Source organism: Anoplopoma fimbria, chromosome 7 (genome assembly GCF_027596085.1).
Source record: "Anoplopoma fimbria isolate UVic2021 breed Golden Eagle Sablefish chromosome 7, Afim_UVic_2022, whole genome shotgun sequence".
Taxonomy (NCBI): Eukaryota; Metazoa; Chordata; class Actinopteri; order Perciformes; family Anoplopomatidae; genus Anoplopoma; species Anoplopoma fimbria.
The window spans coordinates 21,538,800-21,563,559 of NC_072455.1; the positions used below are offsets into that span (position 1 = coordinate 21,538,800).

General features: G+C 40.9%; 4 protein-coding genes across 4 annotated transcripts; 2 read left to right on the forward strand and 2 right to left on the reverse strand.

Moving 5' to 3' along the window:
* Window positions 1-2,960: 2,960 nt before the first annotated feature.
* On the reverse strand, window positions 2,961-11,618 carry efs (embryonal Fyn-associated substrate). Its single transcript, XM_054601055.1, has 8 exons — window positions 11,330-11,618; window positions 10,773-10,905; window positions 8,686-9,993; window positions 8,324-8,449; window positions 6,470-7,405; window positions 6,088-6,159; window positions 4,445-4,702; window positions 2,961-4,248 (listed from the first exon to the last, which is right to left on the reverse strand). Exons 2-8 carry the CDS (start codon window positions 10,782-10,784, stop codon window positions 4,063-4,065), a joined length of 2,898 nt encoding a protein of 965 aa, XP_054457030.1. The 5' UTR covers window positions 10,785-10,905; window positions 11,330-11,618; the 3' UTR covers window positions 2,961-4,062.
* A 70-nt stretch (window positions 11,619-11,688) lies between these two features.
* Window positions 11,689-14,841, forward strand: dhrs4 (dehydrogenase/reductase (SDR family) member 4). Its single transcript, XM_054601057.1, has 9 exons — window positions 11,689-11,788; window positions 12,122-12,237; window positions 13,120-13,297; window positions 13,457-13,558; window positions 13,640-13,710; window positions 13,808-13,859; window positions 14,008-14,142; window positions 14,254-14,309; window positions 14,392-14,841. The coding sequence occupies exons 1-9, from the start codon at window positions 11,777-11,779 to the stop codon at window positions 14,504-14,506; spliced, it is 837 nt and encodes a 278-aa protein (XP_054457032.1). The 5' UTR covers window positions 11,689-11,776; the 3' UTR covers window positions 14,507-14,841.
* Window positions 14,842-15,078: 237 nt separating this feature from the next.
* tinf2 (TERF1 (TRF1)-interacting nuclear factor 2) lies at window positions 15,079-20,566 on the reverse strand. Its single transcript, XM_054601056.1, has 10 exons — window positions 20,292-20,566; window positions 19,324-19,526; window positions 18,605-18,712; window positions 18,150-18,245; window positions 17,896-18,006; window positions 17,662-17,785; window positions 16,755-17,565; window positions 16,075-16,133; window positions 15,883-15,962; window positions 15,079-15,472 (listed from the first exon to the last, which is right to left on the reverse strand). The coding sequence occupies exons 1-10, from the start codon at window positions 20,326-20,328 to the stop codon at window positions 15,362-15,364; spliced, it is 1,740 nt and encodes a 579-aa protein (XP_054457031.1). The 5' UTR covers window positions 20,329-20,566; the 3' UTR covers window positions 15,079-15,361.
* Window positions 20,567-21,623: 1,057 nt separating this feature from the next.
* On the forward strand, window positions 21,624-24,681 carry cideb (cell death inducing DFFA like effector b). Its single transcript, XM_054601367.1, has 5 exons — window positions 21,624-21,781; window positions 22,050-22,164; window positions 22,809-22,967; window positions 23,093-23,283; window positions 24,138-24,681. The coding sequence occupies exons 1-5, from the start codon at window positions 21,756-21,758 to the stop codon at window positions 24,277-24,279; spliced, it is 633 nt and encodes a 210-aa protein (XP_054457342.1). The 5' UTR covers window positions 21,624-21,755; the 3' UTR covers window positions 24,280-24,681.
* Window positions 24,682-24,760: the final 79 nt, after the last annotated feature.

Genomic DNA, 24,760 nt, shown 5'->3' on the forward strand with positions numbered 1-24,760 from the left:
AAACTTTTTATCTCATTTAATGTATTTGTATGTAGATTTTGACTAGTCTGTGGGAAAATACAGTATATGGAGTAAGAAATGCATACTTTTTTTTACTACAGATACAGATTTCCTGCAAACAAAAATGACTGACTAATACAATTCATTACATTACATTACAGTCATTTAGCAGACGCTTTTATCCAAAGCGACTTACAATAAGTGTATTCAACATAGGTATTCAAGAGAACTACTAGTCACCAGAAGTCATAAGTGCATCTCCTTTCTTAAACAAGCATCTAAGAGCAGAAACCAGAGCAAAAGTACAGAAACAAACTAATATGAATGCAATAAGTGCAACAAACTAATACGAATACAGTAAGTGCAACAAACTAATATGAATGCAATAAGTGCAACAAACTAATACGAATACAGTAAGTGCTAAAGTGGAAGGCTCAGCACTTCCACTTAGCAATGAGATAAAAAGTTTGCCCCCTAGCCAAACTTTTTATCTCATTTAATGTATTTTTATTTGGATTTTGACTAGTCTGCGGAAAAGTACGGTATATGGAGAAAGAAATGCACCAATTATTTTTTGGGGGGAATGCAAAAAGGTCTACAGATTTCCTGCAAACAAAAATGACTGACTAAGACAATTAATTTACAGTACCAGTCAAAAGTTTGGACACACCTTCACATTCAATGGTTTTTATTTATTTATAATTCATTCAGTTTTTAAGTTATTTTTAAACCAATACCATTGTTGTTTTGCCCAAGACATCCAGTCTTTTTTTAAAAAAAACATTTTATTTACTTGATTAACTGTTCTCTAATAATATTTGGAATTTTTATTTCCTAAAACTAAGGCATAAATGGTGTTTAGGGAATATAGTTTTTACTCTTTTAATTATGTATTTTAATGCACTAAAAGTAGTCAAATATAATTTATATACAGTACCAGTCAAAAGTTTGGACACTCCTTCTCATTCAACTACTTTGAAGAATCTAAAATATAACTAAATAAATATATTGACTTAATTAACTGTTCTCTAATAATATTTGGGATTTTTATTTCCTAAAACTAAGGCATAAATGGTGTTTAAGGAATACAGGGCGGCTGTGGCGTAGTGGAGAGCAAGGTCGTTCTCCAATCAGAGGGTCGGTGGTTCGATACCCGGCTTCGGCAGTCGATGTGTCCTTGGGCAAGACACTTAACCCCAAGTTGCTCCTGAAGGCCATCGGTGTGGACTGATGATGAATGTTAGTTAGAGTCTGATGGTGGCACCTTGATGGTAGCCTGTCATCAGTGTGTGAATGGGTGAATGATATGTAACATACTACTGACTGTAAGTCGCTTTGGAGAAAAGCGTCTGCTAAATGACTGTAATGTAATGTACAGTTTTTACTCGTTTAATGATTTGTGGTTTTGCCCAAGACATCCAGTCCATTAAAGGGCCATAGATGGGACTTTAGAAGCACTTAACTAGCACATGAGTGTCAAAAGTCCCCCCTCCCCCCCAAAAACATGTTGGCACCAATAGACATCTAAAATGAAGGCTAAACTTTTTTTTTCTTAATTAACTGTTCTCTAATAATATTTGGAATTTTTATTCACTAAAATTAAGGCATAAATGGTGTTAAAGGAATATAGTTTTGTTGAGAAAATAACTACTCGTTTAATTATTTAATTATGTATTTGTATGGACTAAAAGTAGTGGAATATACAGTACCAGTCAAAAGTTTGGACAGACCTTCTCATTCAATGGTTTTTCTTTTTTTCTACATTGTAGATTAATATTGAAAACATCTAAACTACGAAGGAACACATATGGAATTATGTGGTAAACAAACAAATGCTCAACAAACCAGAATATGTTTTATATTTTAGATTCTTCAAAGTAGTTGAATGAGAAGGTGTGTCCAAACTTTTGACTGGTACTGTATATATATATTAAAAAAAAAGAAATGTACCAAACACATTTGTTTTATTACAAAGGATGTATTTGTGCATTCTGAACAGGAATACAAGACAGACATCAAATGTAGTGTTAAATGGAAGAGGCGTATATTACTGTTGGAGAAAAGTCAAATTACTTCTATACCTCAGCAAATACAGATAACGGACTCATACGAGTTCACATAGTGTAGAAAACTTCCTTGTACAAAAGAAAAAAAACAGCTTCATCTTTAAACTGTATCTTAGCATTTTTTTTTTTTTTTTTTTGAAAAAAATGTTTTCATTGTAAATTACCCAGTAAAGTCACCCCATGGCAAAATATGTGCATATATAAAATGAAAGCAAATTAAAGCCATGCAAACTGAAAAGCAAAGAACATAAAAATTGACAGTAATAAATATACTGCTAAAGGTTACTTGCCAATCATGCTCTCATCATACATACACTTACTCCCCAAGTAATACTTCAAACCTCCACACGGTGGCACTGCAGCAGAGGCGTAAAAGCAGGAAAATGAAGTATTCCTCAAATGATTTAAACTGAGCCACACAAGAGAGGAAATGATTATGCAATGCTCTGATGATACTGACTTTTACCTAAAAAAACAAACAAGAATGTAAGGTGAAACAATATGACCAACAATAGAGTGATTTTTTTTTAAGTAGCATAACCCAACTTTGTAGAGCACCTTTGTAGTGTTGAGATGACATGTTTTATGAGTTTGTACACAGACCAACATATTAAATCTGATAACTGGTATAAATGTAAATGGTAGAGGACAGACTGTAATACTATTGTCTGAGGAAAGAAATGGATGTTGCTGGATTTAAGATGCAAAATTCCCCCTTTTCTATCAAAGAATATGCCGCATATCAGTTTCTACTAGGGCTGGGCAATATAAATATATATATATATATATATATATATATATATATATATATATATATATATATATATATATATATATATATATATATATATATATATATATATATATATATATATATATATATATATATGCAAGTGTATACTCTGTGTTCCACTGCTGTGTTTTACATTATTGGTGAATTATATATTTATCACACCCAGCCTTTGTTTCTACCTGACATGAAACAATCAAACAGAAGTGAGTAAGCACTGCTGACGGGTTGAGCATTTTGTGGGAAATGAACATGGAAAGCAAAATAATTCAAAAGGAATTTAAGCATGCAGACAATAACAAGACAAGTGCAGACAGGTGAGCTTGGAACAGGTTTCCTATCCACTGCCAGATTTACCATGTGACTGTGGGAAAGAACAAGATTAGGTCATTTCTCATCCACCTATCACAACTGACGCTCGGATATTATCTCTCTGTCAGACAGGATTTAATTATTTCTTTATGAGGCGTGTACGCCTGCATGGAAGTACGCTGAACATGTATTGAGGGAGGTTTGTTATCCTATTGAGTGGATTACAAGCTGTACTGCAGTTTGCTTTCTAGTGGAAATGGGTAATACACAAACACGACACATACTTGCACAGATTCAAGAAAGGAAGTCAGGCGAACTTTATACTCCACAATCTCCCCCATTCGTTCCATATTAAGCCCAAAACACTTGATATGCTGCTTCAGCATGATAATGACAAAAGGCCTTTCAGGTTAACAGTAGAAAGTAGGCCAGAACCAGGATGTCAGGCCTCCTTCTGTGCTATTTTTGGAACAGGGGGGTGGCTGAATAAATAGAGGGAGGAAGGAAAATGGCTATCATGTGAGGGAAAGAAAAATATGGCAAACATAACAAAGCAAAAGCTCCTAAGATAAACAGTCCGCAAGGACGCTCAAAGCCAAGGAAGGGCCTCAAATATTCAATAAGTTAACACTCAAAAAGACAAGTGTGCCTGGCATCAAAGCACGGAGGTCAGTACATAAACAAAGGCAAGCCAACACACACTTGGAGGACAGAACCAACACTCACAACCCATTTTAGTAACAGCTGCAGCGAGGCCAAACACTTATTCCAGGTTTCAACCTCGCTTGCTCCAATCCCATTCAAACGCAAGAGTCTAACAACAAATAAGGCATTTCAAAAGGAGAAAATATATGTGTAGTGTAATCAGAGTTTTTAAGCGAGTGATAGGAAATATCATGACGATATTTCTGCCAGGCGCTGCAGCAGAGTGGAGAAGCCAGCGGCTTGCTGGGAGAGCTCAGCGACGCGGTCCACCATCTCCTGGGTGGCCGATACTGACGGGTAGTTTTGTGCGGCGCCCTTTGTTGCCACGACAACTGTCTTCAAGGCCTGACAGAGTCGTCCCCCTGAGGTTGTGATCTACAGAAGAAAAAATAAATATTAACATAATTATTGATCAATTTCTCTTCTTTTAAACTGCCTGTTATTGTCCATTAAGACAAGAGCATGTATAATTTGTGAATCTATTCCAACAACATACCAAATTTATATATTTCATGCTTTCACACAAATATTATCATCAAAATGAAATGTGCGTAGGGTTTTCTACACACACCTTGGCCCGGAGGTCGGCGGAGGTGAGAAGCCGGGAGAGCGTGTCCCCGATAAACACCAGCTTGTGTGCCGTCACGATGAGACTCTTTCCCCTGGCGACGAAGATGCGCGGCGGCTGGTTCCCCTGCACGCTGCTGAAGAGCACGTCGATGGCGTCTGCCAGGCAGGAGAGGTGAGCGAGGCTCTGAGACGAGTAGAAGGACAGCAGCTCCGAGTCCTCCAGGGAGAGGGACGCAGGAAGTGGAGGGGACGGGGTCAACTGTGCGAGGAGAGAAGAAGTTAGTGTTTGTAAGGGAAAGTCATGCATAAAGAGAGATGACATCTGAGAAACTGGATAGCAAACTGGATTTTCCACTTTGAATCCATGTTAGAGCGGGGATAATCCAAACATGGAGAATAAATGAGAAACACTGTCTGATAAATACACAATGTGGATGTAATACACGTTTAAAGCCATTTTGCTGTACTTCCAATTAATTACATTACATTGAAATGACTCTTAGAGCTGCAACGATTAGTCGATGAAATGATAGCGGGTTCAACTGTTTTGATAAGTGAAAAATCGCATAAGTAATTTTCTAAGAAAAAATGCAAAACATTTTCTGCTTCAAGCCTCAGAAATGAAAGGATTTGATGCTTTCTTTGTCACACATGACATTAAATATCTTACGTTGTACAAACAACATTCCAAAGCTACATTTACTAACATATTTTACTAATTATTACGTTTTTTTCCAACTATCTGACATTTTATCGACCAAATGATTCATCTGGAAAATAATCTACATATGAAACAGAAAAAAAATGAAATAAGTTACAGCCCTGATCTTAAGAAACCATTTATCATGGCTTCCTCATGTGAACAAACACATGCAGATATGATCGATTTAGTATAACTGTGTTAATGTAATACAGGAAGTGAGCACTCAACTCTCATTTAAGTACGGTTGACGGAGTCTTACACTGAAATGAAAAGCCAGAGAAAGTCATACATATACTACGTCAGCAAAGACGTTACTGTTGAAAGAATGCCTGTGCTTCTCTGTCACTTATTGTCCTGCAGCCTCCATTCTATGTGAGGCAAGATTGTTAAGATTTACAAGTGATCTCTTGTTGGTCGTCTGTAGTGTAACCGAGAAATCTTGTAAGGAGTGATAAGAAAACATGACCTCAGTCTCAAGAAACAGAGATAACATAGGACAATGCATGATTGTTATTCTGCGTATGTATGCTGTTAAAAGTCTAAGACAGAAAGCCTTGATGTCGGATTTCTCAGAAGAACAAATAAAAAGCTTTGGCATTATTGACAGACTCTCTGAAGATGATGGATGGCTGTGCAGATTCATGAGACATAAATCAACAGGGGTTAATGTGAGATTAAGTCGTGTGGTGTTTGGTAAACATCTTCAATGAAGACTGAAGACGTGTTTGAACCGCATCAGGAGCCAAAGAGCTGCAGCAAGCTGGATTACTGAGTCACAGCGTTCATTAGTAAACAGAGCACGCAGTGAACAACACAGAGTGAATCAATGACTTATCTGTGTAGACTGGTTGTTTGTGTTTCTGTTCCAACAAAAACTTTTGGACTGCAGGAGGGAAGGATTGGGTTTAATGGCAGTAAAAGAAACAAAAAAAAAGACTCACCGTTGGATCTCCATTGATGGTTTGCATGTGTCCGTTCTCACCCAGAACATCAGGAAGCGGCTCAGGTTTTCCCTAGTGTGGGGAAGACAGAACAGTCAGTCATGTATACAGACACATTTAGACTCCATGTTTGATCGTATTGTAACCTTAAATCCTCTTGTGCACTAAAGACATGTATGAACAGTTAGCAGCAAGCAGAAGCATTATGTTTAAACACAAAAAAACCCATCAGAAATAGAAACGAATGGGAGGAAATACAAAACATGTGAAAATAAATGATTGAAAGCTGATATTAAAAACACTCATTTATTGCCAGAATAATTAAAAAAATGTTCTTGCAAATGTTGTATAACATTAAATTAATCTCATCATGAAAACTGACCTGCAGCTTGACGTATCCAACGCTGTCTCCAGTAGGCACCGGGGCAGGGATGGGAGTCAGGCCGATCCCTGCATACTCATTGCTGGGGTCATCTTCATCGTCATCAGGACCTATCGTCAGTGTCACCGTCGACAGAGTGGGAGGCAAGGGGAAGGCCGGCTGAGGGGTTGGCGGCAGGGGTCGCTCCTGGATCCAGCTACCTTTACGGGAGCCCATCCCACCGCCGGAGGACTTCCCATCAGGCACTGGGAGCGCTGGCAAAGGCCTGCGGGACAGGGAGTCTTGGGAAGGCAAACGTGGTCGACCCTGAGCCTGCAAGAGGAGGGCGCTCTCCTCTAGGGAGCGCTGGACCAGCGTCAGCAGCCCTTCGGAGGGGGGAGCGTTGCCGATGGCGGACAACGCCGGCAGGAGGTCCGACAGACGAGCCCATGCCTGCTGAAGAGGTGGCGGAGGATCGTCCGAATGACACGCCTTCCAGGTCGACAGGATTTCAGCCAGCGAGGTGGCCAGGTCCCGTGACGACAGAGCGGAGGGCGAGCAGGAGGCCGCGCTCAGCACTGAGTGGACGAGGCTGGAAAGGTTGGCCCTCCACTGCACGTCGCCCGAACCGTTACTGGAAATGGAGAGGCGGCGAGTGGAGGTGGAGGAGGATGACAGAGAGTGAGGGAGGACTTCGGCGTTCAACGCAGGCATGTCGTAGATGCCACAGTCGGGTTCGGAGGAGTCTCGGTTATGACCTCCGCCGCTAACTCGTTTCTCAGATCCAGGGACACGATAGACCTGACCAGAATCCTCGCCAGAGAGGCTGATGGTGGACTCCCCCGGGCCCAGAGGCACCCCTGGAAGTGTAGGAACACTGTATACGTCTTCATCGACTTCTTCAGGCTGGATGTCTGACGTGGACATATTGAGAATGATGGTGGGGACATCATAGACCTACAAGAGGGGGGAAAGAAAGAGGGAATGTTTTTGAAATGATGCGTGTTGTTTATGATTGTGTGGACAGAGGATCATTTCCCATGAGACAGGGACACAATTCTGTGTCAATGAGGGAACAATGATGCATCCGCTGTACTGTAAGTTCACAGAGTTTGAAAGAATAACATGTTTCGATATGAGAGTATAGAAGGCTTTAAACTTCCTTTAAAGCTGGCTTGTGCATGGATGATCTGGTAAACGTTAAAACATATGGTCAGACACACATTAGTCCCCTTAGAGAGCTATGTCTAAAAGCAGTGAGTCCACATCCAGCACATGCAGGCAAAGAGGGGGAAAAAAAATTCCAACAGCTGGCAGACATATTTAAGTCACATTAAAGGAGAGACCACTGGGGGCAGGGTGCTGGTGGATTGGCCTTGGCATGGCCCTGACAGATGGGTGTGACGGGGAGAAAATAGCAGCAGCACTTGGACTGGTTAGACAGGCTCCCCCAGCAGAGAGAGACAGGTGTGGCCTCGCCTTGAAGGGGGGCAGGGAGACAGACTGATGGCGGAATGTGGGAAGAAATGGTAACAGGGTATGTGATAGTCATCTGTTGTGGAATCGCTTCACTTGTACGGGCATGAATTCAACACACCAGTTAACTATGGTTCCCAGCTATTTCTGAGTCAATCAAACTTTCATAATGATTACCATTTGACTGGCAGAAAACTAAAGAAAAAGCCTAATTACAGGCAAAACAGAAAAAAACCCAAATTGATTAGTTTAACGTCTGCACACTCCAAATTGTATGTCAAAATATGATACAAGTCATAACTGTAGGAGGAAGTTAAAAAAATGTATCATTTAGTAAACAGGTACAAATAAAACGGGTCGATATGTTTCTCAGTAAGGACTGTGAAGGGTTGTCTTTACCTCCGACTCTGAATCAGCTTGTGGTGGGAGACTGCGAGGGGTGTCATAGATGCCATCATCATCATCATCACCGATGGAGGATGGGACGGGGCGCTGCCACCTGCCACTCGGAGGAGTATCGTACACCTACCAAGACAACGCAAATTATCATTGCAGGTTTTGGTCGATCCAAAGTTGTATATTTTTCAAACATGCTGATGAAACTTGGACGACATGCAAACCCACTCCACTAACAAACTCCCCAAGATAAAATACATTTTTGGAGCAATAAAAAAAAATGAATGATCCTACAACAAAATATCACTTTTCTAGGCAGAACAACAGCTTTAAACAGTGTGTAAGGTGAAGAAGCCATCACAAACCTGGTCATCCACATCTTGCGAGTAATCCTGTTTATCTCCTTTTTTGTTCAGCACGTTGTTTCTCTTCTCCAGGATATCATTCGTCCTGTCCTCCTTACTCTGAGGACCCCCCCTCTGTTTGTCCTCTTCTTGCTGCAGGTTTGCAGAAGTGACCTGAGCAGCGGGTTTGGGGACAGAGTTAGAATCAGCCAATGATGTTGCTGCATCTTTCCTGGTGACTCCCCTCACCGGAGGTGCTGGCGGAGGAGGTTTGCGGGCAAAATTTGGTGATCCAGGAACCCTGACCTGCCCTGCTCGGACCAGCAAAGGAGACCCCCGGTGACAGGCCAGACTGGGTTTGCCCCTGGCAACAGCGGGGTTGGGCGAAACTCCCTTGAGCAGAGGTCTGGGAGATGCTTGGACCGGGGATAATTGAGATGGGTGCTGGTGGGCTAAAACTGTGGCTTGAGTCCTTTGGAGGCTTGCTCCTACAGGGGTGGGTGTTTGGTACATGGTAGGTGTGTCCTGGCTCACTTTCAGCTGGGGGGTACCAGGTGTTCCACTGGGTCCATTAGAGCACAGAGCAGAGCCCACAACCCCTCCTGTCGGGGATTGGTAAACATCGTCACCTGCAAGTGGCGTACCTTTGGGCACCAAATAACAGTCATCCGAGTGTCCCGTTAGTGTTTCTCTAGGAACTAGATATGTAGTGTCCTCTGGTTCATCCGCTGCCCTTGGAACTCCAGTGGGGGCGAGGTACACCGACTCTGCAGCCGTGGGAGTTCCTGGTTGTCTGGCATGCTGAGCTGCTGACGACATGGGACTTACTGGAGTCTGATAAAGTGTTCCTGACACTTCTGTGCCTCGTCCTCTCAGAGAGGGCGAGCGCGGACGCCCCGCCACCCCTAAGTCCCAATCAGGTCTGGGCCGGGTGCCAGAGCTGGAGTGCGAGCGCGGGCGCCCGCTCTCCACTCGGCGGAGCTCCCCAGGCCTTAAGTCAGCTCCTCGTGCCTCACCCACAGCCGGCGGGGAGCGATACACTCCATCTATGTCCTCTGCACTGCCGCTGACGGAGGTCCGGGTCAGTGGGGAGGCGGGAGACAGGTAGACAGAGTCCTCACCGGGGCCGCGACGGGGATCTGAGGCGGTCTGGAGGAGCCGAAGACGGTTTGCGGGGGCGATGCCCTGTCTGCCATGCAGGGAGCAGAGCCACCAGCCCGGCCCACCACCCTGCTCCTGCTCAAGAACCATCAGTATGTCACCCTTCCGGAAAGCCAGCTCCTCCGGGCTCTCTGCTGCGTTGTCGAACAGTGCCTTTGCCAAAACCGTCTGAAAAAGAGGACAAGAAAAAAATTAAAAAATCATAAACACGGACCATTCCATTCAATAATTCAAACAACAAACACACCAAATGGTCATTAAAGTAGGGTTTAATCAACAGCGTAAATTCACACAAGCTAGTGTCTCACATCTGCACAACACAAACAAGCAAGTACATTGACATGGCAATGCCAAGTCAGGAGTATCAAAAGACTGATTGTTCGGGGCTATTGAATGGAGAGTGAATAGGAGTGAATAGGGACGATCTCGTAAAATATCCCTGGGTGAGGATGAGTGAACACAACAACAAAATAATAATATGTAAAAGCTAGCATCATCACAAGCTCAAAAATCCACAGCTGTGTCAATATTTATGAGGCAGAGAGAAAAGAGGGGGACAGCCAGGGGAGGATCAATGTTCAAATGGACACAAGGGCCTAATGGTAATGAGCAGGATGAGAGGGAGGGGGAGGGGAGAAGAGGCACATCTGTCCCTCCTGTTTAGGATTTAATTGCCAACCTAAAGCCAGAGAGTCAGGCCCCCCCTTTCATTTTCTAAACCCAACCCCCTGGGGACAACTGGGCTCCATCGAGCCATGTGGGACCCCCTTTAGAACAGTAATGGAGGCAATGAAGACCCTTATTAAATACTATACATATGAGACAACACACATAATAACACCATGTCCTGCAAATTAATACATAGTTTAGCTTTGGAGAAAAAAAAAGTTTTAAGAGTTAAATCATGCATTCAAAAACAGACAAAAAGACACAGATACTGTACTCACAGAGACAGACATGGTGGCTTCAGATAGATAACTGGTGCTGGTCAGTCGGGGTCGTCCATCTAGATCAGCTGTGGATGAGCCGGTGGCCGGAGAGACTCAGGGGAGGAGGACTCATCTCAGGCTGGAAGGCCTCCTGATGAAACACACAGGTAGACTTTAGTGTTAGTGAAGCTCTGCCATGTGAATGAAAAGGTAGGCAGGCTGCAGAAATACCTGTCTCCCTTTTCTCCACGCCCAGGAGGGGTACATTGAACGCAACCCACAACCAGAGCTTTGCACCGTGGTTAAATAAGCACAGTGCACATGCAAGCTGATATATTTTCACACATATAAAACACTCATGCATGTATAAGTGACCATGCATGTATAAGTGACCATGCATGTATAAGTGACCATGCATGTGAACAGGAGGTGCAGTCAGCTGGACGGAGCTGTGTGGCCGCGGCCTAGCTCAGGACGCTTCAGTCAAAACAATGGCACCGCCGGGGAAACCACCAAAGCACAGTGTGTTCCCAGTAAAGCTCCCATAGCAGCCAGTATATAATAATACACATTACCTGGCTTCTTTCTGTATCCCTTCACCCATGAAAGATGCAGTCTGTGAGACGTAAAGAAGCACTTCTTCTCAGGCGTCGGAGGCCATCAGCGTTCAATCACCACAGCTCGTCCCTGATTGGCTGCTTGTTGAGGGATGCGTTTACGGGCCGTCCGGATTTTGCGGAACGCGTGAGAATTATGTATGTAAAAAGCGAAATATGTCGTCAACGCTACGTATATCAACGCAAATTAATTATTCTTTGAACAAATGGCATCGTCGTTTTAACAGACTTGGTTGTACAATTGAATTAAAGAGCAGTCGGTTTCGATTTTCGGCTTTTATTTTGACACCTCGACTTTTACCCGGAAAATACGACGACACATGAATCGACCGCAGTCCAAGGTCCAGGAGTAGACTTTGTCTTCTGAGAAATACTTCCACTATTTAACCTCAAACTCAATATTGCATGAGCTGCAGGGTGAGATGCTGCTCTTTATCACGTTTGCGTGATTGCATTAGTTGCTTGTGCAATGTAGCACACGTAAACTTTAACTAAACTGTGTCTTAGTTTGCTTTTAAGACCAATAAGTATTTGTATTGTTGCTGTAGGGTCACAATGTATCAATAGGTGCATTAATGGTTTAAGTGACATATGAAAAAAATGTTTCCAACTTCGTTAACTTATTGTTTACTTCTATATCTAAGCACTTAGAGCTCATGCAGCACTGCTGTCAGGTGACCTCTACCCTAGATACCCAGTGTTTTCATTATAAGGAACATATATATATATCTGTGACTATTCTGTTCACAGGTGATGCTGAGGAGTGTGTTCAGGTGCCTTAGGACCAATCCTGTTTCCGGACAGAGGAGTATGTCTCAAAGTAGCCTTGCTGGAAAGGTAGCCATAGTCACTGCTTCCACAGATGGGTATGAAAAACATTATGAATTCCTCTTTTGTCTAAACTCTCCAAAAACACTTACTAAGTAAATGGCTTTGGGAATACTTCACTGCTGTCCTGTTGAAGCAGCGATACAGAATGCAAAGTTCAACTTCCCCATTGATGATGTATAATCTAAACTAACCTGCGATCTTATGAAGAAAGCTCAGCAAAGACTTTTCTTTTTAAAACAGCAGAAAAAGGTCCTAAATTACAGGAATGAATGATGCAATTTTTTTCACGCTGTTATTGAGATCATCCTCATCGGCTTCAAAATAACTGATCTGTTTCTGCAACAGCCCAGGTCCAGACAGGAAAAAGCTTGGCAAAGTGACGCATCAAAATAACTGCATCAAAACATAATTGGTCATGACTCATGAGCTACAATCCCTTGTTAAAATTTACACCTAGACTATGGAAAGACGTGACTAAACTTTTATAAATCATTCAGACTGTTTACCATTTGAATACCAGTGGTGTTGTTATTCCTCTGCTTAGGACACTAAATGGTCCTTAGGACACTAAATGGTACACAATAGCATCACTGTGGAGAAATTGGCTTTATCCATTTATTCATTCTACCCCTTTTTATGCATACAGTTATTATTTGACTGTGATCATTTGTGTATTTGCCATTTGTTTTATGTCTTCAGCACAGTCATGTTCTGAGCTCTGTAAGCTCCAAAAGCAAATTTCATTTAATTACATTGAACTGACCATGAAGCATCGAATCTTGAAACTTTGAATTGTCAAAGGATGGCGCCTGGAGTGATGAATTTATCTCATTAACATCATGTAAAACAGCTACAATTGTTACAGACTTGATCCCTTACTGAGATGCTCTTCTCCTCCTCCTCCTCCTCCTCCTTAGAATTGGTCTGGCTGCAGCTCAGGCTCTGGGAAAGAGAGGAGCCCATGTGGTGGTGAGCAGCCGCCGGCAGGCCAACGTGGACAAGGCGGTGGCGCTGCTGCAGAGCCAGAGCATCCAAGTGACCGGCACCACCTGTAATGTTGGCAAGGGAGAAGACAGGGAAAAACTGGTCCAAACGGTGAATACTTCTTTAGTTCTATCAACCACAATTATACGGTTCTCAGGATACTGCATCTACAAGTTTGGTCCACATGGCTGCATACTAATAATTATGAGGTTGTCAGTCATACATATGACTTATAACGTCATTAATAGTCTCCTTCTGTGTTTGGACTAGACTCTGGATCAGTGCGGAGGCATTGATATTCTCGTTTCCAACGCAGCAGTCAACCCTTTCTTTGGAAACATCATGGACTCCACGGAGGACGTCTGGGACAAAGTACACGTCGCAGAAAACACACTGAAAAATAATTATTCTTCCTCCATTTTTTTATTTTAATATGGGATAATTTCTCTCTAGATCCTGTCTGTAAATGTGAAATCAGCCTTCCTCATGACTAAGTTGGTGGTGCCTCATATGGTGAAGAGGGGGTGAGTGACCAACTTAAAGACGATCCAAACAACAATAAAGACGAGACAACTCAACGCTGTATATTTAATCACAAATGCTCTGTATTTTCCTTTTTAGAGGGGGGAATGTGGTATTTGTGTCATCTGTGGCAGGATACCAACCGATGCAGGTCAGTGAGATAAAAAGCAGAATGTTTATATTAAGATAAACAGGAAGTAAAGTCTCCAAATGCAGCTTTTTTGTTTAGTTGTCATTCTGTAAACCAATGTGCATGTGAATGTATTCATGTTAAGGACATTGTGTCTCCGTCTCTGCAGGCTCTGGGTCCTTACAGTGTGAGTAAGACAGCTCTGCTGGGTCTGACCCGGGCGTTGGCCCCTGAGCTGGCCCACAGTAACATAAGAGTCAACTGCGTGGCCCCTGGAGTCATCAAGACCCGCTTCAGCTCTGCGGTGAGGAGCAAAAACACACTCAAATCCTGCATTTACATCCTGTGTGTTTACTTTGTTCATTTTTAATCTTTATAAATGTTAAAGTTTCTATAATTAACCGTGTTGTTCCAGTTGTGGGGAAATGAAGACATCCTGGACGAGTTTAAAAAGCAGCTCAGCATTAAAAGGTACAACTCATCGTCACAGGTATCTCACCAATATGCTGCACAATGCACACACGAATACCATTTCGCACATTTTGCCCTTCAGAGTCGGAGAGCCAGAGGAAGTCGGTGGAGTGATTGCCTTCTTGTGCTCTGAGGAGGCGTCTTACATCACAGGAGAGACCATCACAGTGACCGGAGGGATTGGCTGCCGACTCTGATTCTCCAGTGGCAGCAAACTTGTGTGTTCCCGTGTAGATGTATATATATAAGTTGTGATTATATTTTGACTACTCTTCTGAAGTGTGTGGACACAGCAGAGCCAGAATACGTTTAAAAGCCTTAGTACGAGAGCTAATATGAGCCAGATGGTGATGCAATTAAAAATCAACGACTAATTTCTGAAGATTTGGGGCTCTTCTAAGTTTCTTGGATGATATTTTGTCAAATTCAATTTCTTCTCTCTGATATCGGCGATAATTTAATTTAATTTCAACAGTCTTTGTTATAAGATGAAAGTAAATTTCTAAATAAATGAGTAGGTTTCCAGTCAATGAAAGATGCCCCTATGTGATGAATGAGTATCTAAATATACATATGCTTGACAAACCCAGTTGTGGAAGGTTTTTAAAACTATTCACTTATTCCTTCAACATCACATATTAGATTAATCGGATGCAGGAGCAGTTCAAGAGGAGCATGCTACGTCTTTTTGCCATTAACTGTGTATCGAATGTCAGTCCACCAATGGGATCCAACCACACTTTGTTAACTGAGCAAATAACAGGTTTAAAATATTATGGTCTTTATTTACAAGTAAACTGCACAGTTACAATTTAAAAGAGTTCTGACATTTGTTTCAGGGCTCCTTTTTCCATGATGACAAACCACAGACTGAAGTTAATATCTGGTTAGGCTCGAGTGACATCATAAATCAAGAGAAAGAAAACGATAATAAATGTCCTTCAGCCACAGTAGCTGGTCAAATTCAAAGCATTTTTGGATTTAGTTTAAGTCGTCTGGCATCTTTCTAGCTTTAGTTTGAAAACACCCATCTTGCCAGTGAAAGTATTTCATCATCTGCGTTTGCTTCCGGCAGACGTCCGCGTCATCCCGGGCTTCCAGAACTCCCTCAGAGTGGGAACGTAGGTGCCGTGTTTGGTCTTGCAGTAGCGCTTCATGAACAGCTGAGGGAGACAAAGTCAGTTAGAAAGACACTGATGACTGATCAAACTTTATTGACATGTCAGCACAAATATGATGGGAGCAGTGAAAACTTTTTTCATTGACTGTCTGTGTCTTGTAAACTTCAAATGCTTAAAGTCACTATGTTTTAGGTTTAAATGTGACATCCGTTTAAAATTACACATTACAGAGTTAATAATCTTTATTTATTAACCTCACATGATGAAATCATCTCCGCAACAGAATATTCCTCAAGATGAATTTTGCCAGATTTAATTTTCTTAAAATAAATCAGATACTTAAAAAATGATCAATCTATTTTAGAAAAAAACCAAAACATGCCCCTTTAATATTATTTAGGATCGCCACCACCCCAGTAAACCCTCTCTTCTTATGTTTGGAGAAAACATACCCTGCTTTTGAAGTTCTTCGTCGCCTCATCCTCAGAGTCAGCTACGTAGTCGTCAGCGTCTCCTGGATGAGTTGACGTCACTAAACACAAAAGTAAACACAGTTAAACTTAAATCTCTGCTGGTGATTTTTCATTGTTGATCTTGTTCGTTTTCAATTCTCTGCGTTAAAGAGACGGGTTTTGTTAAATCACCTGTGTTACGCCGTTGCAGAGATGGAGAGCTGCTTATACTCGGTAATACGGGGTGATTTCTGTCAAGTAGAAACAACAGAATTAAACCACTAAGTCAATTCATTTCTTAAAAAAAAATAAGTTTCAATAGCTGGTGAATAGAGAATGACAGGGAAATCTTTTACTCAGCGGCTTCTCTAGGGTTATTATTTAATTCTTAAGACTACTACAGAACATAGAAATGCAATTGAATCATAAATAACTTTCCCTTTAAAAGACCTGAAATTCTTACGGAACAATATTCATTTTTAAATCACTTATAATATCTGACAGAGACAGAAAAATCAAATGAAACCAGAAACAATGAACTAAATCAGTTGGTTTTATTGTATTTGTAGGGTTTAGACAACTCCAATGCTAGTTTAAACTATGTTATACATCAGTAAACTTTTGTCTCAGTGTGCTTCTGCAAGGTCAACTTAAAATGTCGGGTCTTGTGATGCGAGTGCAGTGATCATTGCTTTGTTCATAATTTAATCAAAATGTACAACACAAGAAACCAAGGCAGAGAAAAAGCTAGTTAAAAAAGTCAGAAACACATAATGTAATTTAAAGCTAGATGCTGAATTCTTCCACTACCACCTTGACATAATGTTAGGGAGTATTTTGCACCATGGGAACTGTATTCCCATATCTCTTACTCTTTATCGTCCAGGCCAGGGACATCTGAGTCAGGCTTTTGAGGTTGACTGCAAATCTGTGTTGCAGCTTTGACTACTGCCTTTCTCCTTTTAGTCTGCTGTTTCACATGTAAGGATTTAGCTCCTCCATCAGTCCTGTTAACGCTCATTTTTTCAATAATAACTCTGGGTTGGCTACTCAGGCAAGAGACAAAAATGGAGCAGAGGGATGGATCTTCAGGCAGGTGCAGCGTTTTGACACCCAGCTGGGTCATACAGGTTTCCAGGGCTGCTCTGTTACACTCCTCCTTTCTCACTCCTCCTTCTCCTTCGCTCTCATTTGTCCTCTGGTCGCCTCTATCCTTCATTAACATGCTCGCTCCATTTCTCAAACTTCTGCTTATCGTCTCTTTCCCAGATCTGATCGTGCCAAACACTTCCTCCTCCTCCTCCTCCTCATCGGTTTCACCTTCTCCTTCGTCAGGTTGCTTGCGTTTCATTCCGCTGATTCGTTTTGGGGCGTACCTCTCCCCCTCCACTTGTTCTCCACCATCTTTGGGTCTCTCTTTAACCGCAGTGAACATCAACTTCTCTTTGCGGTGCAAGTGCTCATTTGTTGCATCTTTTGTCCTGATCATAACTGGTACATCTTCATTAGATATTAGTCCGATAACAGGTGTAATAAATGCCGTTTTGTCTCTTGTCTGCGTGCCATCGGACTGCTCCGCTCCAGACTTTTTGGCTGCCGTTGGTTGATTTGAAGGAACTCTTCCAGAGGGTGGCAGAGAAAGTGAAGCTAGGATGGAGTCTCCCATGTTTGGAGGGAGGGATGCTGTAAAAAAACAAACAAAATGTGGATAATGAGAAAAATGAATAATCTCATTCTAGCTTTGAAGCTTGGATAAACTCAGAAGTCATTTAGTTCTACCTGCAGCCTCCAGATGACCCAGACAGGTTTGATGTTGAAGCAAGATCTTCAGGAGCTGCGGTTGGGTGGCTGCTCGCGCACACTCCTCCAGGACAGGGGGGGCGTCACTGAGCCACGACACGGTCTGGAGACAAACGATTAATATATAAACAGTTTCTTTCATTTTGGATCACGTTTGGTAGAGTTGTAGTGTGTGACAAATCAAGGGAAGCTGTTCTGAAAGGCATCAACTACCTGAGCTAGGTTGGGAACCGGAAGCAACTGGTCCAGTCGAATCAAAAACTCCCAAAGCAGCTTCTCCAGTTCCTGGTCAAACTTTGGACCATAATCCACAGAAAACTCCTCCTGTCAGAAGAGAGAATAAGACGTGTTGGCCTTTACATTCACATAACCCTAACCCTACCTCAATTTAGAAATGATCACAAAAGAGACGGATATCAGTTACCGCTGCTGTACAATTGCAAATAAACATTAGAAGAGGGACTCACCTTGAAGAAGTGTTCTCTATCTGATGGGTCTTTTAGCAGAGTGTGAACCAATGAATGGAAACAGTCCACTGTTTTCATGATTTTTACATCCCTCTTCTAGGAGAAAAAAAGCAAAAATGACACCTATTCCATACATGAGTGATAGCATTAAATGCATCAAATAATATCGACACAAACAACATCCACCTTGTGTCAATATTATTTTCATTGTAATTTCATCATGTTCTCATCAAATCTTTTGCATTAAAGTTAATGTATTAATTGCTGAAACTAACTGTTTTAAGATAAATATGGGGTCAAAATATGGTTATTCTGTAATCAGCTCCAAGTTTCACTGGCGGTGGTTGTATTGTAGCAATATGCCACAGAGCATTAAGAAAAACGACAAAGTGTTTACAGACACAAAAATGGCAATGCAATTTGTTGTGAGATTCTGTTAATCAAATTCAATTTACCACAGTAGGAGCCGAGGAGGTGGACATAGCAGCAGGAGCACGCATCCTTTGCAGGTGTGGCATAATGTCCTTTTTATCTGGCTGTGTACGGCACAGCTCCAAGATTAACTGAAAAGAAGGGTACGGTTGATGAACCACACAGTCACACTAGGAATACAACACTGTCATAGTGTACAAATGTTAATGATGTGTCTCACAAAAGGGACAATAATACAGAGAAAAGGACAGGAGTATATGTAGTGTATTTTATCATATTCTGCTACACCTTGCTGTACTGAGGCCATGAAGTTGTTGCATGCTGTGTGATGTTGAGAGTCTGGGTTCTTAGGAGCTGCCCTAACAATGACCTCATGACCAACATACGTTAGTGATGTTTACACAGATGGAAGATTCTAGGGTCTCAGGAACGTATTTCAAAAAGTGTATGTTTTACGATGTCTGAATGATGCATGTACTGCTCAACATGTTTTATGCCTTTGTGCACATTGAGGGGATGCACAACACAGATATAAAGTTCAGACTGAAGGCTGAGAGCCTCGGTCCATGCTGAATCTCTGTATGGGCTCCATTCTGCGCAGAATGACTTCAGATGCATTGATTCAATAAAGAAATTGTTGAAACTGCATCAACGGACCTGGACATCTTCCTTCATCCTTTGATATCTAATTATATACTACATATAAGAGACTGGTACCACGGGAGTCACATCATAATCTCACCCGTCCTCTCAGCCCCAGTGCCAGCTTGCCCTGGTGTCTTACGGTGAGCAGCCCCGGGACAGTCTCACAGGCGGATGTCACAAATTCCTCCAGGACCCCATACTGCAGCACATCCCTCTGCTTCATCACTTTCCAGAGGGCTGCAGACACCAGGCGCACAGGAGGGGCCAGGAGCTGAAGTGCTGCAAAGGGAAGGCTGACATCTGTGCAGGAGGGGGGGACAAAAAGCATGCAACTCAATCAGTGATGCAGGAATCTCCCATCAGCTGTCAAATTTACCTGGAGGACCCTGGAGGAGCTGAAAGAGAGGGTGAGAGTTATAACATTAGAAAGGGTTCTGATCGGGGTAAAGCTGCTCGCCGTATATGTAATATAATATTTAAAGAATTTGTGGGGGGGGGGAAAATGTAAAAGAGAAATTCATGGTAAAAGGAAGTAATACATATTTTATAAAATATAATGAAGTACAAAAGATTATAGGTGAAAATAAGCAAATCCTAGTATATCTAATATAATAGATAATTTCCCCCTCAGTAATCTCTTTTAAATCACTTCTTAAAACACATTTTTACAGAATGGCTTTTATGTGATGTCGTCGTTTTATTGTTTCATTTTGTCTTAGTATTTTATCTTATATTCGTTTACTATATTTGACCTATTTCACTTGATTTTATTTATTTTGTTGGTTTATTTGATTGTCACTTGTTATTTCATTGTTTATTTTAAAAGGTGCTATATAAATAAAGTTATTATTATTATTATTATTAAAAAAAAACTCATTTGAAAAGGGAAATTCCTGTTTCTTGCATTAATTAATTAAACATTAATCTTAATAACTTACAAAAAAAAATGTAAATAATCAGTGACTGCCAGAGAGGACACATGCACTAGTCTGTTTGCATGTTATTCAATGCAAAACCAGGTTCACAAAACCTGCATCCATGAAGCATCTCTCTGTCAACACTCACCAGTGTCTTTAGTGTCTCTGTGTCTTCTTGCAGCCATACCAGCTGATCAATGGAGGTCAGCACCACATCTAATGCGGAAGTAACACTTTACCCGGGACAAGTTGTCCAGTAGGCGCTGCTGGTATTATCTGTACTTTGTGCTGTGCTGAGTGTGTCTCCGCACTCTGTCTCTGTCTCTGTTTCTGTTGTTGTTGCTGTTGTTGTTGTTGTTGTTGTTGTTCAGCCGTCCGAAAACAAACACTCCGTCAAAAGTTCTGCTTCTCATCCTCCCGCCTTCACTGGAAGACATCAGTCACCTCTTATATCCACCCGCCCGCGCCGAGTGGGCGGTGCTTCGCGCATTTGGAATGAAAGACATCGGCTCGAACGGGGAACTCCGCCCACGCGAGCGCTGTGGTAGTCAAAAACAAGCGCACCCGTTGATGTGAACAGGATATGACGTAGCAGCAGATCCGACAGCGTTTTACTATAAACAACTTTTATTATAAATGTGTTATAATAGTCAAAATAGTATAAGAAACATATATAAAAATGTGAACAATATCATAGCATTTTAAGGAGCATTGGGCACGAATTAAAATTAAAACTAAGATAATGTCCCAGAGAAAAGGCCAAATAAACAAGAACATTTAAGAAACAAATTGTTAAACAAACAATGACAGATATCAATTTGAGTGTATATCCCTACAATGAGGATAACATTACTATTTATTTTAAAAAAAGAATTATATATAAAAATTATATATATCATTTTATATATATTTTATATATATCATTTTAATACTTTTTGTAATATATTTCCCTAAGAAGTGAGTCAGATAAATTCCCTGGGACAATATTTTAACTGTCAAAGTGATAAGCAATTGCAGTAAAGAAATAAAAAACAATATAAGGAATCCTTATCAAGACTTTTATGTGTTCCTATTCCCATTATTGTGCAATACTATAACTATAACTATAACTATAATTATTCTGTCTGTATTTATAAGATTTTTATTTTTTTAGTTATTGTGGATTTTTCTTTTTCTTACTTACTTATTTAAAATACTTGTTTGTTTTTTCTACTATGTACCTTGTTTGCACTATATCTATGCTGCTGTAATCCTGGACATTTCCCCGCTGCGGGACTAATAAAGGATTATCTTATCTTTTTTTATCTTATTAATATATCAGATTTTTTTAACTGAAATATCAATATTTGTATAAACCTCAAATACCAAGTATCAGTCGGGCTGTAGAGGTAATAAAGATATTAACTAATGACGAAAGGATGTCTCTCACATACACACACAGGCTAGATGAACTTTGCCCTGTTCTTTTCTGTATCTGTGTTATCACCAGGTTTGGGTCGAAGTACAGCTACTGGGTCAAACACAGGTAGAACTGACATTATCCCTATTTGTCACAACAAAACACCTTACCAACAAACGAGGTGTGAGAAGAGACACCAAGAGACTGACGAACATGGAAACAACATCTTCATTTATCAAGTAAGTGAATAATTAGTTGTGGCCTGTTTGTATTGTAGTGGTTTGCTTCGTGATCCCTCTGCTTGATCAACAATCCACTCAGCTTTGTGTGGCTGTTGGAGCCCCGAAATGAATGTAGGACTTTAGAAAGTGAGTATTTCACTCAAATCTTATCCTATAACATATTTAATTGTTGGCCGTTTATACAGAATATTTCTGACATGTCACAACAGGAAAAGCACTCACACATTAAACAATTTAAATACATTTCTGTCTGGTCTTTTCTCAGATCTGTGACCAAGCGAGTGTGGTCTCCACCACAGCGTCCCTTCAGGGTCTGTTGTCACAACAGGGAGACCAGGAAGGGCATCACAGCCGGGACCCTGGAGGAGCTGAAAGAGAGGGTGAGAGTTATAACATTAGAAAGGGTTCTGATCAGGGTAAAGCTGCTCGCCGTATCAGTAATATCATATTTAAAGAATTTGTGGGGGGGGGGGGAAATGCAAAAGAGAAATTCATGGTAAAAGGAAGTAATACATATTTTATAAAACAAAAATATTTTTATAAAAGAATAGGTGAAAATAAGCAAATACTAGTATAACAAATATATAAAACTCATTTGAAAAGGGAAATGTTTCTTAAAAATGATCAGCAAAATTCAACAACATAATGGTTATCTTGTCTAAAAGTCGTTGTCAGGGTTTGTCAAATATGTGATAACATCATGAGTCAATGCCAAAAGATAAGATGAAGCTTAGGGCAAGACTAAATATTAGTTATATGTGTAACCCACTGGCCAATTTAAAGAGCAATAAAATTGGAATTAACGGTTAATATAAAGGCGTTTAAACAAGTTTGACCCAAACAGATTCATATTTCTATAAGTATGAATACTGTTCTAGTTTTCTGGCTGATCAAATGCTTATCTCTCATTTTCTTTGAACCTGGATTCCCCCCAAAATTGTTGTCATATACAACAGGAAGTGAACTATTTAGGACGTTAAAGCTTTTTTGTTCTCTGGTGCACTAACTTGAGTCTTCCCTGTAGGTATGCCAGGCTTTGCTGCTGTCCCTGTCTGCAGTGTCTCTGTCTCTGGCCTGTGAGGAGGACGGTACAGAGGTCGACTCCGACGAGTTCCTCATGACTCTGCCTGACAACACCATGCTCATGGCCCTGGAGCCTGGACAGACATGGAGACCACAGCCAGTAAGTCTGCCCAAATGTAATTTATTATACTGCCCCACATGTACTTTATGTTATACCTTAAAAGTATTTTCTCTCTCTTTGCATTACGCACTATTATTAAGTGTCTGTTGCCTCCGATCCACCAGGGTGCAGTTGTGTCCAAGTCTCAGGAGCACAACAAGCCTCGGACTGGGAGAGACATAGCTCGTGTCACCTTTGACCTTTACAGGATGAGCCCGAAGGACGTCTTCGGCTCCCTGAATGTGAAGGCAACGTTTCAAGGCCTGTACTCTGTGAGCGCTAGCTTTGAATGTCTGGGGCCCAAGAAAGTCCTCAGGTAAGTCAAAGGGAAGAGGGAGATGATCCTTACCAAAAATATATATATATATAAGTTCTGCAGAAGAAATGCGGATATATAATTACATGATTAGATTCTTAATGCTGATGCAAGTTTAAACTACTTTCCAAAGGGCAACAAGTTAATCTTGGGGTTTTTGAGATGATTAACGGGAAAGGAAAGATGAAAAAGAAAAAACTCTACTTCACAAACTTGTATTCATTAATTTTTCTTCTTCTCCAATCTTTTTTTTTAAAATATCTTAATTATATAACCTCTTGCGGACTTAAACAAGTTATCTAATTTAGTTAAGAGGGGAAATGTCTTTATTGTGGAGTTGCTAACATCCCATAGACATGAACTGTGACGAAGGGGCCCACACTGCTTTTTTTTTTTTAAAGGGTTCAAGCTCAAAAGTTTGGAAACCACCGGTTTAATCTAACATTGCATTGTATTTTAGAAGTTTATCAAAAGGTTTTTTATGTAAAATCATAATCTGAAAAGTATCTCAAAACTATAGCAGTCAAATAAATGTAGTTGAGTATTCACCTTTGAAATGTAGTGGAGTTGAATTCAAAAGTAGCATTAAAATAATCAATAACTCAATAAAAATACAATTACCTAAAAATTGAAGGCCTTCTTGACATAATATACTTTCCTCTCTGTGTCCTCTATCTGTCAGTTTTATCTTAATTTTAATACTCAGCAGATGATTTAGAACAAGGAAGAAATAATACTTTTCAAAGTTCAATTTTAGTGCACAAAGCCAGTGTAGTCATTTGATATTAAACGTGACTTGAGCAGGATGTAATGCAACAAATAGACACTTCTCTATTCTCTGTTCTGTTTTTCAGAGAAGCCCTGCGTTTGGCCTCCGCCCTCCTGCACACCGCTGGACACCTGCTCATCACTTCCGCCTCCATGATCCGCCGCATTATCGAAGGCGCTGAGCTCTGGCAGCCTCAGAGGACCGAGTACTCAGCCATCTGGAAGTGATGCAGCCAAGACAGACCTATTCAGCAGAAACATCTGGTATCTCTGTATAAACAGGATGTGTAGGAAGGTCTGAGATATTTTGAATAATATTCCCATTATTGAGCACCTCATTGGGTAAATTATATTTTGTTTGGATGTTCTGCCAGATAAAGCTTTAAGAGGCCTGTGTATTTCCGGTTATAAACAGGATGTAACAGAGAAAAAGAAATATCAGTGAGAACAGAGGAGGCTTAGTGATGTAGCTGGATAACATGAGAATGAGTGTCATAGGTATTAATGTAGTTATTTTTCTATTTTTGTGCAATATATAAATAATATTCAAGAATAGTACTTTATTTTTGTTAATTTGGTGTAGATTATGTGAACTATCTCCTCTGACATTACAGCTGTTTGTCATTTTGATCTGAAACACCACTGTCTTTTTGAAAAGAAGCAATAAACAATAAAAGTGTTTAACTTGAACGACAACAAAAACGAGGGA

What these genes read in the sequence shown, in the direction of transcription:
- efs (XM_054601055.1), bottom strand. An exon ending in CGCAAGATGTGGATGACCAG is followed by an intron (nt 8,450 to 8,685) that starts GTTTGTGATGGC and finishes TTGTCTTGGTAG; the next exon opens with GTGTACGATACTCCTCCGAG. An exon ending in CCATCAATGGAGATCCAACG is followed by an intron (nt 4,703 to 6,087) that starts GTGAGTCTTTTT and finishes CTCCTCGCACAG; the next exon opens with TTGACCCCGTCCCCTCCACT.
- dhrs4 (XM_054601057.1), top strand. An exon ending in CGGAGGACGTCTGGGACAAA is followed by an intron (nt 13,559 to 13,639) that starts GTACACGTCGCA and finishes ATTTCTCTCTAG; the next exon opens with ATCCTGTCTGTAAATGTGAA. An exon ending in CCTCATATGGTGAAGAGGGG is followed by an intron (nt 13,711 to 13,807) that starts GTGAGTGACCAA and finishes TTTCCTTTTTAG; the next exon opens with AGGGGGGAATGTGGTATTTG.
- tinf2 (XM_054601056.1), bottom strand. Translation starts at nt 20,328, where the DNA reads ATGGCTGCAAGAAGACACAGAGACACTAAAGACACTG. An exon ending in CCTCCTCGGCTCCTACTGTG is followed by an intron (nt 18,246 to 18,604) that starts GTAAATTGAATT and finishes TTTTTCTCCTAG; the next exon opens with AAGAGGGATGTAAAAATCAT. An exon ending in GGGTCATCTGGAGGCTGCAG is followed by an intron (nt 17,566 to 17,661) that starts GTAGAACTAAAT and finishes GTTTTTTTACAG; the next exon opens with CATCCCTCCCTCCAAACATG.
- cideb (XM_054601367.1), top strand. Translation starts at nt 21,756, where the DNA reads ATGGAAACAACATCTTCATTTATCAA. An exon ending in TGGAGGAGCTGAAAGAGAGG is followed by an intron (nt 22,165 to 22,808) that starts GTGAGAGTTATA and finishes TCTTCCCTGTAG; the next exon opens with GTATGCCAGGCTTTGCTGCT. An exon ending in AGACATGGAGACCACAGCCA is followed by an intron (nt 22,968 to 23,092) that starts GTAAGTCTGCCC and finishes CCGATCCACCAG; the next exon opens with GGTGCAGTTGTGTCCAAGTC.